This window comes from Triticum dicoccoides, chromosome 2A (genome assembly GCF_002162155.2).
Source record: "Triticum dicoccoides isolate Atlit2015 ecotype Zavitan chromosome 2A, WEW_v2.0, whole genome shotgun sequence".
NCBI lineage: Eukaryota > Viridiplantae > Streptophyta > Magnoliopsida > Poales > Poaceae > Triticum > Triticum dicoccoides.
This window is the reverse complement of record NC_041382.1, coordinates 679,326,249-679,340,811: the sequence shown is the minus strand read 5'-3', so window position 1 is coordinate 679,340,811 and position 14,563 is coordinate 679,326,249. Positions and strand designations below refer to the sequence as shown.

The 14,563-nt window shown below is 50.0% G+C and overlaps 2 protein-coding genes across 5 annotated transcripts; both read left to right on the top strand.

Annotated features, from left to right (window-relative positions):
• The first annotated feature begins 5,793 nt into the window (after positions 1–5,793).
• Positions 5,794–10,208, top strand: LOC119356193 (APO protein 1, chloroplastic-like). Of its 2 annotated transcripts, XR_005171856.1 has the most exons (5): positions 5,794–6,225; positions 6,358–6,413; positions 8,074–8,435; positions 8,584–9,634; positions 9,722–10,208. XR_005171856.1 is itself a non-coding variant. In XM_037623124.1 (4 exons), exons 1-4 carry the CDS (start codon positions 6,204–6,206, stop codon positions 9,416–9,418), a joined length of 1,275 nt encoding a protein of 424 aa, XP_037479021.1. In that variant the 5' UTR covers positions 5,794–6,203; the 3' UTR covers positions 9,419–10,208. The 2 variants fall into 2 exon arrangements, 1 of the variants encoding a protein (XP_037479021.1); XM_037623124.1 differs by having other exon boundaries at positions 8,584–10,208.
• A 281-nt stretch (positions 10,209–10,489) lies between these two features.
• On the top strand, positions 10,490–12,112 carry LOC119356192 (heavy metal-associated isoprenylated plant protein 33-like). 3 transcript variants are annotated; one of them, XM_037623122.1, is made up of 3 exons: positions 10,490–10,640; positions 10,770–11,010; positions 11,130–12,112. In XM_037623122.1, the coding sequence occupies exons 2-3, from the start codon at positions 10,987–10,989 to the stop codon at positions 11,934–11,936; spliced, it is 831 nt and encodes a 276-aa protein (XP_037479019.1). In that variant the 5' UTR covers positions 10,490–10,640; positions 10,770–10,986; the 3' UTR covers positions 11,937–12,112. The 3 variants fall into 3 exon arrangements, with proteins under 3 accessions (XP_037479019.1, XP_037479020.1, XP_037479018.1); XM_037623123.1 differs by having other exon boundaries at positions 10,742–11,010; XM_037623121.1 differs by having other exon boundaries at positions 10,490–11,010.
• The last annotated feature ends 2,451 nt before the right edge of the window (positions 12,113–14,563 follow it).

The window sequence follows — 14,563 nt, the reverse complement described above, 5'->3', positions numbered from 1 at the left end:
AAGGAAGAGTCCTAAAGGGGGAAGGCACCTCCGAGGTGCCTTGGGGAGGAGGGACTCCTCCCCTGGCCGCACCCTTCCTTGGAGGAAGGGCCAAGGCTGCGCCCCCCTCTCCCTTGGCCCTATATATAGTGGGGGAAGGGAGGGCAGCAACACCTAAGCCCTGGCGCCTCCCTCTCCCTCCCATGACACATCTCCCTCCTCCCGCAGCGCTTGGCGAAGCCCTGTTGGAATCCCGCTACTTCCACCACCACGCCGTCATGCTGCTGGATCTCCATCAACCTCTCCTCCCCCCTTGCTGGATCAAGAAGGAGGAGACGTCGCTGCTCCGTACGTGTGTTGAACGCGGAGGTGCCGTCCGTTCGGCGCTAGGATCATCGGTGATTTGGATCACGACGAGTACGACTCCATCAACCCCGTTCTCTTGAACGCTTCCGCGCGCGATCTACAAGGGTATGTAGATCCACTCCTCCCTCGTTGCTAGATGACTCCATAGATTGATCTTGGTGACACGTAGGAAAATTTTGAATTTATGCTACGTTCCCCAACATATTAGTCATTGTGCTTTTCACTCCATTGAATACTTGACTATGGCTTGCCTAGTGTAGTCTACCTTTCGCTGCATGGTAATAGCTTTATTTCTATCGTTTGTCTTCGAAACTTCCATGTTTTGAAGACTTTCATAAAAATCGCCTATTCACCCCCCTCTAGTCGATCACTAGCACTTTCATGGCCAAGAAGTTGAAGGACAAGATGAAGACTCTTTTATGCATGCAAGCAAAGGGGCAGTACAGGATTCACGTGGCATGCAAGGAGAGTCGCCGCCGCGACAAGAAGGTTATGAGGCTCTTTGGAGAGGACGTCTCTGGCGGTTCTGAGGATGCCATCACGCTAGAGGCTGCATGGATGGCGAAGCAAGGCTTCAAATGGACTAGTTCTAAGGAGGACATCGAGGAGACCGTCCCCGCCGCCGAGTCTGACAAGGAGCACGAGGAGCATTGGGATGATTTCTCTGCCTGAGCCACCCCTTGTGTGTAGGTGTCCTCTCTGCCTTTTTGGCGTCTCGATGCCAAAGGGGAGAGAGTGTAGGGATTTGCGTGCTTGTGAGTCGTGTCGTGTTTGGAGTCGTGTCGTGTTTGGTGTTTGCTTTTTCATTTGGACCTCATTTGCTTTGGTTTAGTTTGCGCCTTTGAGACTTATCCTTCATATGGTGTAAGACATATGCACTCTATTCTATCTTAGTGAGCTTATGATTGTGCTACTTGTTATGCTCGTATTTGCTATCTTGTCTAGTGTTAGCCTTACTTTTGCAAGATATGCCTTGTCTCTATAATATAGGGGGAGCTTTGATCTTAGTATGTGTGCCGTGTAGTCCAAAGCACCCATCTAGTTGGCACACATCTAGGGGGAGCCCGTTTATATTCTAGAGAAGAGGGGTTTGCGTTTGCTTAACATTATTGCCTTTGTGCAAATCCCGTATTGTCATCAATCCACCAAAAGGGGGAGATTGTAAGGGCATATTTATCCCTAAGGTGTTTTGGTGATTGATGACAATGCTTTTGCGGACTAATCGTGTGCCGTGAGTTTCCCAGACATTTCATCGCTAGGCACAAGACGGTTTGGTGCCCCTCGAAGACTATTGAAGACGACATTTTTTCTACGTTTCTTTTAGGTGGATTTGAGTCGTAGGAAAGACGTACTATTAAGAGGGTGTCCGTGTCGGAAAGGTTTGGATGGAATCATCACGTACACGTTTTCTTCCTTGTCCCCTCCTTTCCCCTGCACTTTGGAGCATCCTCCGTTTATTCTCTTCACCTTGTCCTGGCTGCTGTTGATGGGCTGCGGTAGTACTACTCCTTCTTGAGCGGTAGTACCTCAGGCACCCGTGGTAGTACCATACTTCAGCGCGGTAGTACCGCAGGTGCCCACGGTAGTACCGCTCCTCTAGAGCCGTGGTACCGTGGCCCCTAGGCCAAGTACCGCTCCTTCACGGTAGTAGGGGCAGATGTAATTTTTTACATCCGTGCCACCGCGGTAGTACCGCATCCCTTGCGCGGTAGTACCGTGCGTGGTCTGGCTCTACTGCGAGGCGATAGTACCGCTCCTCTGCGGTAGTACTGTATCGGATTTTTGCTTCGTCCGTGTTCCAATGGAAGTAGGCACGGATGTATGTTTATTCGCGCTCTTCCCAGGCTAGGGGTTTCCTGCCTTGCGAGAGTACCGCAAGGGGGAGCGGTAGTACCGCGCCTGCGGCAGTACCATCCTTAGCCCTTGTGCTTCAGGTCTGCCCTAGCTACTGCTGCTGCGGTCAGGAGCGGAAGTACCGCATGGCCTTGCGGTAGTACCGTTGGTCGCGGGCTGGTAGGTGGATAACGGTTGAATTTTCGTCCTAAGCTATAAAAGGGGTGTCTTCTTATTCTAGTTGACTACCTCTTCCAACCCTAAGCTCCATTGTTGCTCCAAGCTCCATTTTTGCCCGATCTCACTCCCTAGCCAATCAAACTTGTTGATTCGCTCGGGAGTGGTTGAGAAGGCCCCGATCTACACTTCCACCAAGAGAAATTTGATTCCCCCCACTAATCCCTTGCGGATCTTATTACTCTTTGGTGTCTGAGTACCCTAGACGATTGAGGTCACCGCGGAGCCATAGTCCATTGTGGTGAAGCTTCATGGTGTCGTTGGGAGCCTCCAATTGAGTTGTGGAGTTTGCCCCAACCTTGTTTGTAAAGGTTCGGTCGCCGCCTCCAAGGGCACCAATAGTGGAATCACGGAATCTCGCATTGTGTGAGGGTGTGAGGAGAATAGGGTGGCCCTAGTGGCTTCTTGGGGAGCATTGTGCCTCCACACCGCTCCAACGGAGACGTACTTCCCCTCAAAGGGAAGGAACTTCGGTAACACATCCTCGTCTCCACCGGCCCCACTCTTGGTTATCTCATGCCTTTATTTGTGCAAGCTTATTTGTGATATATCTCTTGCTTGCTTGTGTACTTATGTTTGTTGCATCATATAGGTTGCTCACTTAGTTGCATATCTAGACAACCTACTTTGATGCAAAGTTTAAATTGTTAAAGAAAAGCTAAAAATTGTTAGTTGCCTATTCACCCCCCCCTCTAGTCAACTATATCGATCCTTTCAAACAACGGGGGGAGAACACAAGCTCAAAGGATAAGGTTCATTGGGGAAGAAGACCCCCTTTTATAGGAGGGGAAAATCCAACCGTTATGTGCTTAGCCCGCACATGAGCGGTACTAAAAGAGGCAGAACACGGGACCAAAGGAGGCAGGGCAGAGCAGAGTACGATGGCAGTAATGCAGTAGCGGTACTACCGCCCGACCGGAGTGGTACTACCGCTTAGGCGGAACTACCGTGCCTTACTGTCGTGCAACTACTGCTAAACCCGACATGAAAAGAGCAGGACCCAAAATCGAGGCGGTAGAAGAGCGGCACTGCAGTGGTACTACGGCTGAGAGCTCCAAGCGGTACTACCGCTGGGACCAGACAAAAGCCACTCTCAAGAAGACAAGAACTGCCATAACTTCTGCATATGAGCTCTGAATTGAGCAAACTCAAGCTTGTTGGAAACAAGACGACGAGTAGCATCAAAACATCGACTGGTTATAGTACGAAGAGGCAGGGGAGGTATGCCTAACAAAAAGAGGAGTGAAACCTCCAACCGAGAAGAACCGGCAAAACCTCCAACATCGAAAACATCATAGAAGATGCATGTGAACTCCGTTTTCGATGAACTCGAGCTTGTCATCAAGATGACCATAAGCTCTAAGACTCACAAAGAGAACCAAACAAGAACCAAGAAAGATGATGCAAGGATGCAATGGTTTGAGCTCTCAACGAACGATACGATCAAGCTACTCATCGAGAGCCCCCATTGATAGTACGGCAATCGATCCTATAACCCGGTCTCCCAACTACCATCATGAGACCGGTAAAATAGAAAACCTATCAAGGGCAAACCTTTGCCTTGCACATGGTCCACTTGAGCTAGATGATGACGATCTTGACTTTCTCAAGTTGGACCACCTTTCTTGATTGTGTTGGCTCGATGAAGACTAGTTGATTGCTCCCCCATACTCCATTATGGGTGAGCCACTCTTCCGCACATCTTCACATGTCCATTGTCACCATAATGGACGACAAGCTTCAAGCATTTGATCTCTTCATGATGCTCCACTTGAACTTGCACACCGCAACCTAACCCCACAAAGAACTCTCACGAAGACCATGGGTTAGTACACAAAGCGAAATTGACAATGCTTACCATATCATGGGATCACTTGATCCCTCTCGGTACATCTTTTGCGCTTTGTGAGTTGATCAACTTGATTCATTCTAGACTTAATCTTGATCAACCTTGAATCTTTTCAATTCTCTTCATTTGGATGATGTCTCGAAGGTAGACATGAATGATTACACAATCTTCTTCTTCAAGACATGCTTGCAATAAGCTCGACACTCACATGACCAATCTTTGGATAATTCCTTGAATGGCACCTTGGTCGACACAAACTCTCCTTGAAACCAACACATGTACTCCAAGAAAAGCATATGGACAAAACCTTTAAATATAACTCAAGGCAACCATTAGTCCATAGAGATTGTCATCAATTGCCAAAACCAAACATGAAGGCACCGCATGTTCTTTCAGCGGCGTTTGTGCTCTGAAGGTTACCTCTTCCTGGGGACCTCCAGGGGTAACTTTTAGTGGCTTGGGAGCATGCCAAGTGGTGCGTCCTGCCGCCACCACATGTGGCGTGCTGGGCGCTCCCTCTAGATTTTTTTTTAATTTTTCAATACACGTTTCCGGGTTTAAGATAGGTTTTTTCTAGGCTTTCTAGGCTATTTGGGGTTCACCTGATTTTTTCCTGAGGGTTTGGAAAAAACAACTATGTGAACTTTTTTTGCATGGGAAAAATATGCCTTCACGAGAAACACAAATTTGCTTCTCGTGAAAGCACGGAGTTATGCTTCTCGGAAAAGGAAAAAAATTATACTTCCACGAGAAGCATAGATTTGCTTCCGCGAGAAGCATAATTGTGCTTCTCAAAAAGAGAAAAATATGTGCTTTTGCGAGAAGCACAAATTTACTTCTCGTGGAGTCACAGATTTATTTCCATGAGAAGTGTAACTGTACCTCTTGGAAAGGAAAAATATATTGTCCATGAGAAGCACAAATTTGCTTCTAGTGAAGACATAGATCTGTATTTCTGAAAAACAAAACAAGCTGTGCTTCTCATTTTTTTTTTGAAAAACCGCAACCGTGCTTCTGCCTTTGTTTTTCTTTTCGTTTTTTCATTATTCATTTTTTTGCTTTTTGTTTTTTATCGGATTTTTTGGTATTTATTTTTTTCATTTATAAAAAAGTTAGTTAAAACCTATTAACATGTGATCCAATTTAAAAAATCTTGACGCGGGTCCAATGGTAAAAACGGTTCGGGAGTTGGACGCACCGTTCAAGAATTCTTTTAATAAATAAATCTAAAAGAAAGAGAAACTTCTAAATTAACATTACGATAAGCGATGTACAAGTAATGCGTCACTTGTGAGCGTCTGGAGAGTGATCTTTACCAGTAATAACCCTTAACAAGTGATCTCGGGCAAATAGAAATTCCCTTTCTTTAACCGAGTGGAACAGCCATCCATGCTCTTTCTTTAACCGAGTGTTCCGGCCCAATACAGGCGGATGCACTTTCGTACACATTACAGCCCATTTCCCCAAGGTGAGCCTGTGTATCAGGCAGACCTACGGGCTATGTGTGAATAAGAAACGGAGATATTTTCACTGTTGCTGTTCTTATCTCTCTCCGCCACTCGTGCAACGCTCGTCGCCGCCCGTGAGCTCCGGCCGTTGGTGCCTAAGCAGAGCTCCACCCTCCCTCCTCCGGCGTCCTCTTCTCCAGTGTAGCCTCCGTGCCCGCGACCTACCCGATAGTTTCTCCGCTGGGCTCGGCAGTAGCGCTCCCTGCGTAGTGGCGCGCGCGAGGAGACGGCGGCTCGGTCTCTCCCTGGGCACTTCCGCCCCGGCCCTTCTCTTCCTCCTTTGCCGGCGCCGCCGCCGCCCTTCCTCCGCCACCGGCATCGTCTGCTCCTCCTCCGTCTCCTGGCAACCGAAGCAGCAACTGAACCCACATTAAGTTGCCTTCCGTATCTGCTGAATTTACAGCGCCTTTTTGGGGGGCTGGGTTTGTGGCATGGAGATACTTAACTGTAAGGGTAGGTTCTCACTGTCAAGCAATCCTCATTGCCTTCCACAGTTCCATTGCCTTTTCAGTATCCTAATTCTTACATTATTATCAGAATTGTGTATGATTGCGTCTAAAGTTTACCTTTGAATCTTCAATTCAGGCGTTCGTTTTAGCTTGACAGGCATCAATGGAACCAGGGCCAACCAGTTAGTAAAGGTATCGATTCCTTGCTCTCGCTATACAACCAGTTCCCAGTCAATCACAGGACAGCCAAAGAGGCTTGAATGGATTCTTATGTCATCTGTAGGTTAGCCAATCGAGTATACAAATTGCCCTCCAACCATTCAAGGTAGTCAAAATGGAAGTCTATGATGCTGTGTTGCTCGCATGAATGGTTATCATAAGAAGTGTGGTGCTTTTTTTTTTAGAAAAAGAGGAGGACCCCCGGCCTCTGCATCTGGGCGATGCATAGGGCCACTTTATTAATTATTTTCACAAGACCTTACAAAGTCATACAACAGTAAGACTAAAGCCACCATCTAAGCAACAATTGTCGCTACTCCTATCCAATTGATGAAGGGGCGCTGATAGTCTAGGCCTAATACCAAACAGACATCGCAGCCAAACCTAAACATCTAAGACCTGAGGTCCCAACCAGGGCGCCTGCCGGGTATGGGGCACCTACCAGTCCGGCGCACCCCTCAACCAGGACGTCTGCCGGGTATGAGGCCGCCGCAGCCACCTGCCACCAATCCATCTTCAGAGCTGTACTGTTGCATGTACCGTGCCAGGTCTCTCTGCCATCGACGCCACCACGACGCCAGACAGCGTCGTCCTCCTGCGCGAGTCCATCCTCGCACGTCGAACTCCGAATCTGCACCGTGCCACGCCGTCGAGATCCGTCGCCATCAATGTGTAGGATGAAGCACCGCTCCACCAAAGATGTCGTCCGTTGGTCCCGCGAAGCCGAGTGCACCTCCAAGAATGCCGCCCCCAAGGGGGTAACGACACATGCTTGCCGCCGACATCCGATCAGTTGATCTAGGGTTTCCCCCGGAGGTATTGAGTGGAGTTGGGAGTTTCACCTTGATGATGCCTTCATGAAGGAAACGATGATAGGGGCATCGTCATCATCGGCTCCGGCCATCAACCGAAAACCAGGTTTTCACCCGGATCCGTCCCAAGAAATCCACCCGACAACCTGTGCACCGTCTCGACCCCCTTCAAAGCCCCAGATCCAGCTGCCTAGATCCGGTGACCAACCGCAACAACAGTGCCACCGTAGGAGCCTTAGCGCACCGGCCACTGCTTGATTGTGCCACCACTGGAGCCTAGGAGGTGGGCTCCCACCCCGCCTCGCCAAGCCCCGAGAGCCGCCGAGATGGATCCCACGCGCTCGTAAGAAGTGTGGTGCTATTCCATAGCAGAACTTTTTCAGCACCTGTGCCGCACTTTAACTCCCATGCCTTTGTCTAGCTTATTGATTGACAAATTGCTGTGACATTAAAGACCAATACAAGTATATCATCTCTATACACCCAGCTGGGAACAAAAATTATTCAGATTCATAGGGCCTATCAATTTTCAGTTAGTGGATATCTTATGCAGCTAGGCCTGCTGCAGTGCCATTTTACATTGAATTTTGCTTTACGAGATTCCCTTCCAGTCTGCACCATTATCTTTGTGATTACATTCTGGCAGATAACTACCATTAACGGCCCGTTGGTCCGTTTTGCTGTAGTTTTGGTTTCGGTAGAATGCTCGAAACGAATTTGTGATGGAGTGCTGCCGCAGTCGAAGAGTTTTACGCTCACTGTCTGTTTGCAAGCACTGTGATCGGTTTATACTTATCCCTTTTGTTTACAACTTGTCACAGATAGGATCCCAACCTCAACGAGTTGGCCGGGCAAGGTCAGTAACATGCTGTGAGTACTCTCCTGATCCTGCTAGCAAGAGGCATGAGAGGTATCAGCAACAACCACAAAATGTTGATCTCCCAGAATTACACCCGAAGAACAAAAAGAAGCCATTTCCTGTCCCAATTAAAAAGATGCTGCAAGCTTCCCGCAAAGATAAGAGGCTTGCACAGATGAGGATAGAGAAGCCTCTTGAGCCCCCAAAGAACGGCTTGCTTTTACCAGAGCTTGTCCCTGTTGCCTACGAAGTCCTTGAGAACTGGAAAGTGCTCATCAGAGGCATCTCTCAACTTCTGAATGTTGTTACAGTTTATGGTTGCAGGTAAGCACTAAATTCTGATCTGTGTCATAAGCTGTTTATACATGCATTAATGTTTCATGACCCTTGTATAGGTACGTCGTTCACTATCCTGTGACATGATTCGGCGAGTAGTATCTTGTATATTAATATCCGTCTTGTGATTTTGTAGAAAATGCCCTCAAGTCCATGTTGGCCCAGTTGGCCACCAGATACAAGATTGCTATGGTTCAGGAAGCCAGCGACGAAATAGTCACCACTCTTGGGTCAGAGGATCCATCAACGATGTGCTCATCCCGATCGAATCTTACCATCTTTTTGACCCATTTGGGCGGAGGGTCAAGCATGACACCAGGTTTGACTTCGACAGGATTCCAGCAATTGTTGAGCTATGCATTCAGGCTGGTGTCGACCTACCACAATATCCCACAAGGAGACGGACTGCTCCTGTGCGGATGATTGGCAAGAAGGTTATTGACCGTGGCGGAGTTGTCGATGAGCCTAAGCCACACCGATTGGAGGACTGTATATCTCTTCTTGCTGAGCTTGACACATTTAGCAACCAACAGGGACAGTCACCCGCGCCGGCCAATGTGAAAGAGCATGCAGAGAGGACACTGAAAGCATACTGTGATGTCCGGCGGGGTGTTACGCAGCTGATGAGCAAGTATACGGTAAAAGCATGCGGGTACTGCTCTGAGGTCCACGTTGGTCCATGGGGACACAATGTGAAGCTCTGTGGGGCTTTCAAGCACCAATGGCGAGACGGCAAGCACGGGTGGCAGGATGCTGTTGTGGATGAGGTCATACCACCGAACTATGTGTGGCATGTCCCTGACCCCACTGGCCCTCCTCTCAGATCCTCTCTAAGGAGTTTCTATGGCAAAGCTCCGGCCGTGGTCGAGCTATGTGTGCAGGCGGGAGCTGAAATACCTGCAGAGTACCGGCCAATGATGAGGACTGATATCATCATCCCAGACCCCGATGAAGCTTGGATGGCTGCATGAAAACAATGTTCTACCCCTGCACTTCTGAAGATGCCCGGAGTCCAAATTCCAGCCGAAGGTGCTTGTTACCTGGATGCCCCATGGTTGGGCCCTGTCATATTGCGTGAGGCAGCAGCAAATGCATAGGTTGTATTATAATACTAATACTACGCTGAACCATGACCAGACATACTCTCAAAATTGATTCATAGATCCGCTAAAAGTATTCATCAAAAGGTGATCCCCGAATATCCTGCCTTCGCTCGCCTGTCTTCCTAGTGATACTATGCATCTTCAGACCATTTGATCGCTGCTTTGCTGCAGATGCACAACTTGAAGAAAGGAAGTGGAAAAGGACGTCCTCTGCTATGGTGTATATAACCTTGTTTAATGGTGTGAGATGCCTTATGCTTCCCTATGCTAGACTGTGAGGCACTTACGATGGCTCGATACAGATGGCTTCCCCCTTTCCTCTGCTGGTACCAAGCTTAATGGCGAGCTGATTCTTGGGATTAAACTAATCACTGAGATTTGTTCGGGTATTTGTGCGTCTGGCTGTGATTAATCATGGACTAAAAGCTGTGCAACTTGTACCTGCCCCCAGAATCCCAGATCATCGCTCCCGGTGCGGCTACATGTATGCCATCAGATTTATCGGTATAATGTACTCTCTCCTCTACTCTTTTGTGCTGTATACTCTGTAACATGGGTGCAAAAGCTGTATCAAATGGATGGTTACAGAGCCATGAAGTGGACTTAGTATATTTGTTTCTAAAGGATGTATGACAGGCAATTCAGCCAGCCTGATCAATGCTTCCATGCTCTTCTCAGCAGTGAACTGCAGATATCATAAACCATTTGCAGTTACAACTTTGCATAAACCATGTCCCAGCAAGTCAACAACATAATCTCAAATTAAGGGCCCCGAGCTCGCACAATTTTTTATCTTTTTTGAATATAGCATATATGCACTAGGAGAAGAACCTTCAGTTGAAGTAATATTATAGTACTCCCTCCGTCCCAAAATTCTTGTCTTAGATTTGTCCAAGTACGGATGTACCAAGTCACGTTTTAGTATTAGTTACATTTGTATCTAGACAAATCTAAGACAAGAATTTTGGGACGGAGGGAGTACTAGCTAAAGATGTGGTCATCACATATATTATTACAGTAGCCAGTGAAGATGCCACAGCATAATGTCTCTGCCCTGCTCTGGTGCTGGCGCAAGAACAGAGAAAACATGGTGAGCGGCTGCCATGCAACTGAAAGTACACAATTGTTTTTAACTGCAAGTACACATCATTGAGTTGTGCCCGGTATATACCCTCTCCTCCCTTATGCTAGGATGATTAAAATACACTGGTAAATACAGCTAGGAATCAACAGACGGACCGTGCACGTATGGCCGGGTATCTAAACGGCTCCAGTTGCAAGAGCTCTCTGCACTGCACATGTGTGTTCGGTGTTCGTTCACTGGTGTATAAATACAGGGCGGCAACGGTCTAGCCAACCCACCTCATCACTCACTCACTCAGCTCCAGAGCGATCGGTCGCCTCTCTTGAGCTCCCGCGCCGTAGTCATCATCGCCATGGCTAAGGAAGAAGAGCTCAAGGTATGCATAGCATTCAGTCAGAGACTCAGAGCTCAGTTGTCCGTTGATGTGTCTTCCATGGTGCTTGATTGTGGATGGGCAACCTCTGACCTGGTTTTTGTTGGTGGTGGTGTGTGCAGAGAGTTGATTTGAAGGTGAACGTGAGCTGCTGCGACGGCTGCAGGAGGAAGGTGATGAAGGCCATGAACCTCAAGGGCGTGCTGAGGACGGAGATCCACCCGTCGCTCGACCGGGTCACCGTCGTCGGCAACGTCGACACCAAGGTGCTCGTCAAGAAGCTCGCCAAGGTCGGCAAGATCGCCGAGGTGGTGGAGGCGGCGGTGCCCGAGCAGCAGAAGAAGCGCGAGGGCGATGGTGGGAAGGACCGCGACGGTGGCGACTGGACGGCGCCGGCGCCGGGGATGGCGGGCGAGAAGAGCAAGCGCAAGGAGGACGGCATGGACAACGGCGGCAACAAGCCCGCGGCGGCGTCGTCCAAGAAAGAATGCACCAAGTGCGCGCACCAGCACAAGCAGTCCGCGCGCGGCGGCGGTGACGCCGATGATCACGGCAAGAAGGCCAAGGGCGCCGCCGGCGACGAAACGAGCGCCTTCAAACAAGAAGCCGATGGCTTCGCGGCCGAGGCCAAGGCCTCCGCTCCCGACCACGCGCCGGCGGCAGCGCACCACAACTACTACCGCGCCGAGCCGCCCAGCATGGCCGTGCCCATGCAGTACATGCCGACGATGCCGTACTACGCGGCGGCGAACGTGACGGCGCCGTCCTACTACAACGGCGGCGGGTACTACGCGATGCCGCCTCCGCCGCCGGCCCCGATGCCGTGGCAGCCTCCTCATCAGCAGCAGCAGCTGGTCCGGCCTCAGCCGTCGCGCTTCGACGTGGACTACTTCAACGAGGACAACGCCGTCGGCTGCCACATCATGTGAACCTTGCATGATCGATGGAGCCACGTCCCATGGATCGAGGACAACGCTAATCCACCATTTTTTCCCTTCTCCCACCATTACCTCGTTCATGTACAACATCCACCTGATCGATCGCCATGAATTATTCAGTTTATTTCCTGGAATCCTATGTTGAACTGTTGATCGAGCAAAATCACATCGCGATGCATTTCTCGCGACGCAACATCTCAGAGAAATTTATCAGACCGCAAGAGTTAGTGCTTCTCCAATCACACCCCGCAAAAAACCTACCGCATCCGTCTGGACGGAGGACCAGTCCACAGACACGGATGCAGGAGGATGCCATCCAATCGTAGTCACATTCCATTCACCGGTAAATCTAAATTTAAATCTACGTTGATCCACACAACATGCCGGATCACATCCCTGATCACAACTAAAAGAAGGTAAATATGCTTAGTTTTTACATGCCCAAACCCAAAAGAACATCAGTCTATGCATTCCTGTCGGATCGGCCATCCTAGCAAGATGCTTCCGGATCAAAGAGGTGCTGTCGCTGCTGCGTAGGCAGCCTCCGCGTCCGCGTCCGCCTCCGCCGCGTCCTCATCTTCCGTCGCCGCCGATGATATTTCTACCGCTCCAACATCTGGTAGCGGACGTATTGCATGATAATTCTAGTGTCGACATCCAAAGAGTCGATATTCAAGGTCAACACCTTGGTATCCTCCGCATTGGCGGTCATCTTCACCCTGTTTTCCTCGAGCGCAGCCTTGTTCTCCTCAAGCGCCGCCTTCCTCTCCTTGATCATGGTCCTTCTCTCTTCGAGCTTGATCTTCTTCGTCGCATCCATCAACTGTGTGAACCTCTCCGCCTTCCACTCCTCCTTGATGTCCGAGCGCCTCACGCATGCCTCTTCCTTCTTCGACAAGATCTCCTCTAACCTCTCCGTCAGCTTGGCCGCCGCACCTTCTCGCTTCGCCATCTCCTCCTTCCACTTCTTGCCTCGCAGATTTCTTCTAACCTTCTTCGGCGGTTCTTGGGTTGGGTCAGTAGGGTCACTGGTTTCTTCCTCATTGGCCTGGGCGACGGTCTTGGCAATGAAAATGTTCCACTTCAGCTGTCCATTCAACTTCAATCAACAATGCATAACGGTGAAGAACTTCTTCTCCAACTTCTTGTACACCACACAAGCACGAGTAGGATACAGAAGTGAAATAATGCATATTCGTCTAGTGAGCAACAAAACAATACATGTCCGGCTAGTGATCAACAAAACTAGAGCAGATCCGACTAGTGATCAACAAAACTATAGCATATCCGACTAGTGATCACCAAAACTAGAGCAGATCTGACTAGTGATCAACAAACCTATAGCATATCCGACTAGTGATCACCAAACTAGAGCATATCTGGCTAGTGATCAATAATACTAGAGCATATCCGAGTCTTCCACTTGCCCGTCCTCATAGCCCCCTCCTCCTCCCCTGCCGCTGTCGAGGATGATATCGAGCATCTTCTTGTCCACGTCGTACGCCGACTCCCCCGCTCTCGGCATTGCGGCAAACAACACGCGGGCACCCATCTGCTATCCGCCCGCCGTCCTCGCCCGGACGAGCGACGATGAAGAATACTCAGAGAAGAGCGCCGCCCCCATTAATATCGACGATGTAAGGAACCGTACCGGCGGGGTTTTCGAGCTGTTTGGCGGCGTAGTAGTATGAAGGCTTGTAAGGCTCCGGCCACGACGCCGTCTGTATTGTGGGCGCACCCGGCTGGTGGTGTCCGCCACGGCCTCGCCTACCGCCCCGTCCACCACGCCCATCGCCACCACCAGGCTCACCTGCGGCCAGACGCTTCCTCATCTTCTATTCCATTGCAGCATTCGCTTTGACACGGCGATTTTGCCGCATCCCCGAGCTGATCTTTCGGGCGAGCGTGATTCTCGGGTCCTACGGCACCTCCGTCGCCTCCATATCCGACAGGTTCTTCGACGGTTCCATGTGTCGGCGGCGGAGGGAAGGAGAGGGTCGGAGAAAAGAGCGGGAATTGAGTGGAGAGTGGTCGGGAGTGAAAAAAGAAAATGAGGAATTTTGGTGTGAAAACAGTGCGGGATGCTACAAAAGCGCGGGCTTGGCAGAGAGCGACATTTCCCGTGTTCGGACTCCCATCAACTCCCTCATGTTTGTCTTCAATTTACGAGAGAAATCACGTCCGAACCGCCGCGGACTGATACAGGTCAACTTTGGATGGCTTTCACGGTCCGAACAATTACAGGAGGTTTATGGGTCGGCGTTGGTGATGTCCTTACCCCGGTCAAATTAACCGCGAAGTAATTACTTTTTCCTTGCGGTCAAACCCATTTACAATGGAACAGCGGCCATCGAATCTTCTTTACTCTAGGCAACACAAGATTGATAGCAATGGATCAACGGCCCTCGAATCTTTTTTGTTCTGAACCAACGGCATATCGGCCGTCTTTTCTCTGAAGGAGAAACAGTACGGTACGCGCGCGTGTGACGGCGACCCGGCGGGCCGGGAGCTGCTGTTCCGCGGTTCATTCTGTCGCCGTGGGCGGTGGAGACGGGCGGGCGCGCGCGTGCGCCAGTCTCCGATTCGCAGTACACGGCGACGGCGACGGGGTACTCGGC

What these genes read in the sequence shown, in the direction of transcription:
- LOC119356193 (XM_037623124.1), top strand. Translation starts at nt 6,204, where the DNA reads ATGGAGATACTTAACTGTAAGG. An exon ending in GGAGATACTTAACTGTAAGG is followed by an intron (nt 6,226 to 6,357) that starts GTAGGTTCTCAC and finishes TCTTCAATTCAG; the next exon opens with GCGTTCGTTTTAGCTTGACA. An exon ending in GTTACAGTTTATGGTTGCAG is followed by an intron (nt 8,436 to 8,583) that starts GTAAGCACTAAA and finishes GTGATTTTGTAG; the next exon opens with AAAATGCCCTCAAGTCCATG.
- LOC119356192 (XM_037623122.1), top strand. Translation starts at nt 10,987, where the DNA reads ATGGCTAAGGAAGAAGAGCTCAAG. An exon ending in CTAAGGAAGAAGAGCTCAAG is followed by an intron (nt 11,011 to 11,129) that starts GTATGCATAGCA and finishes TGGTGTGTGCAG; the next exon opens with AGAGTTGATTTGAAGGTGAA.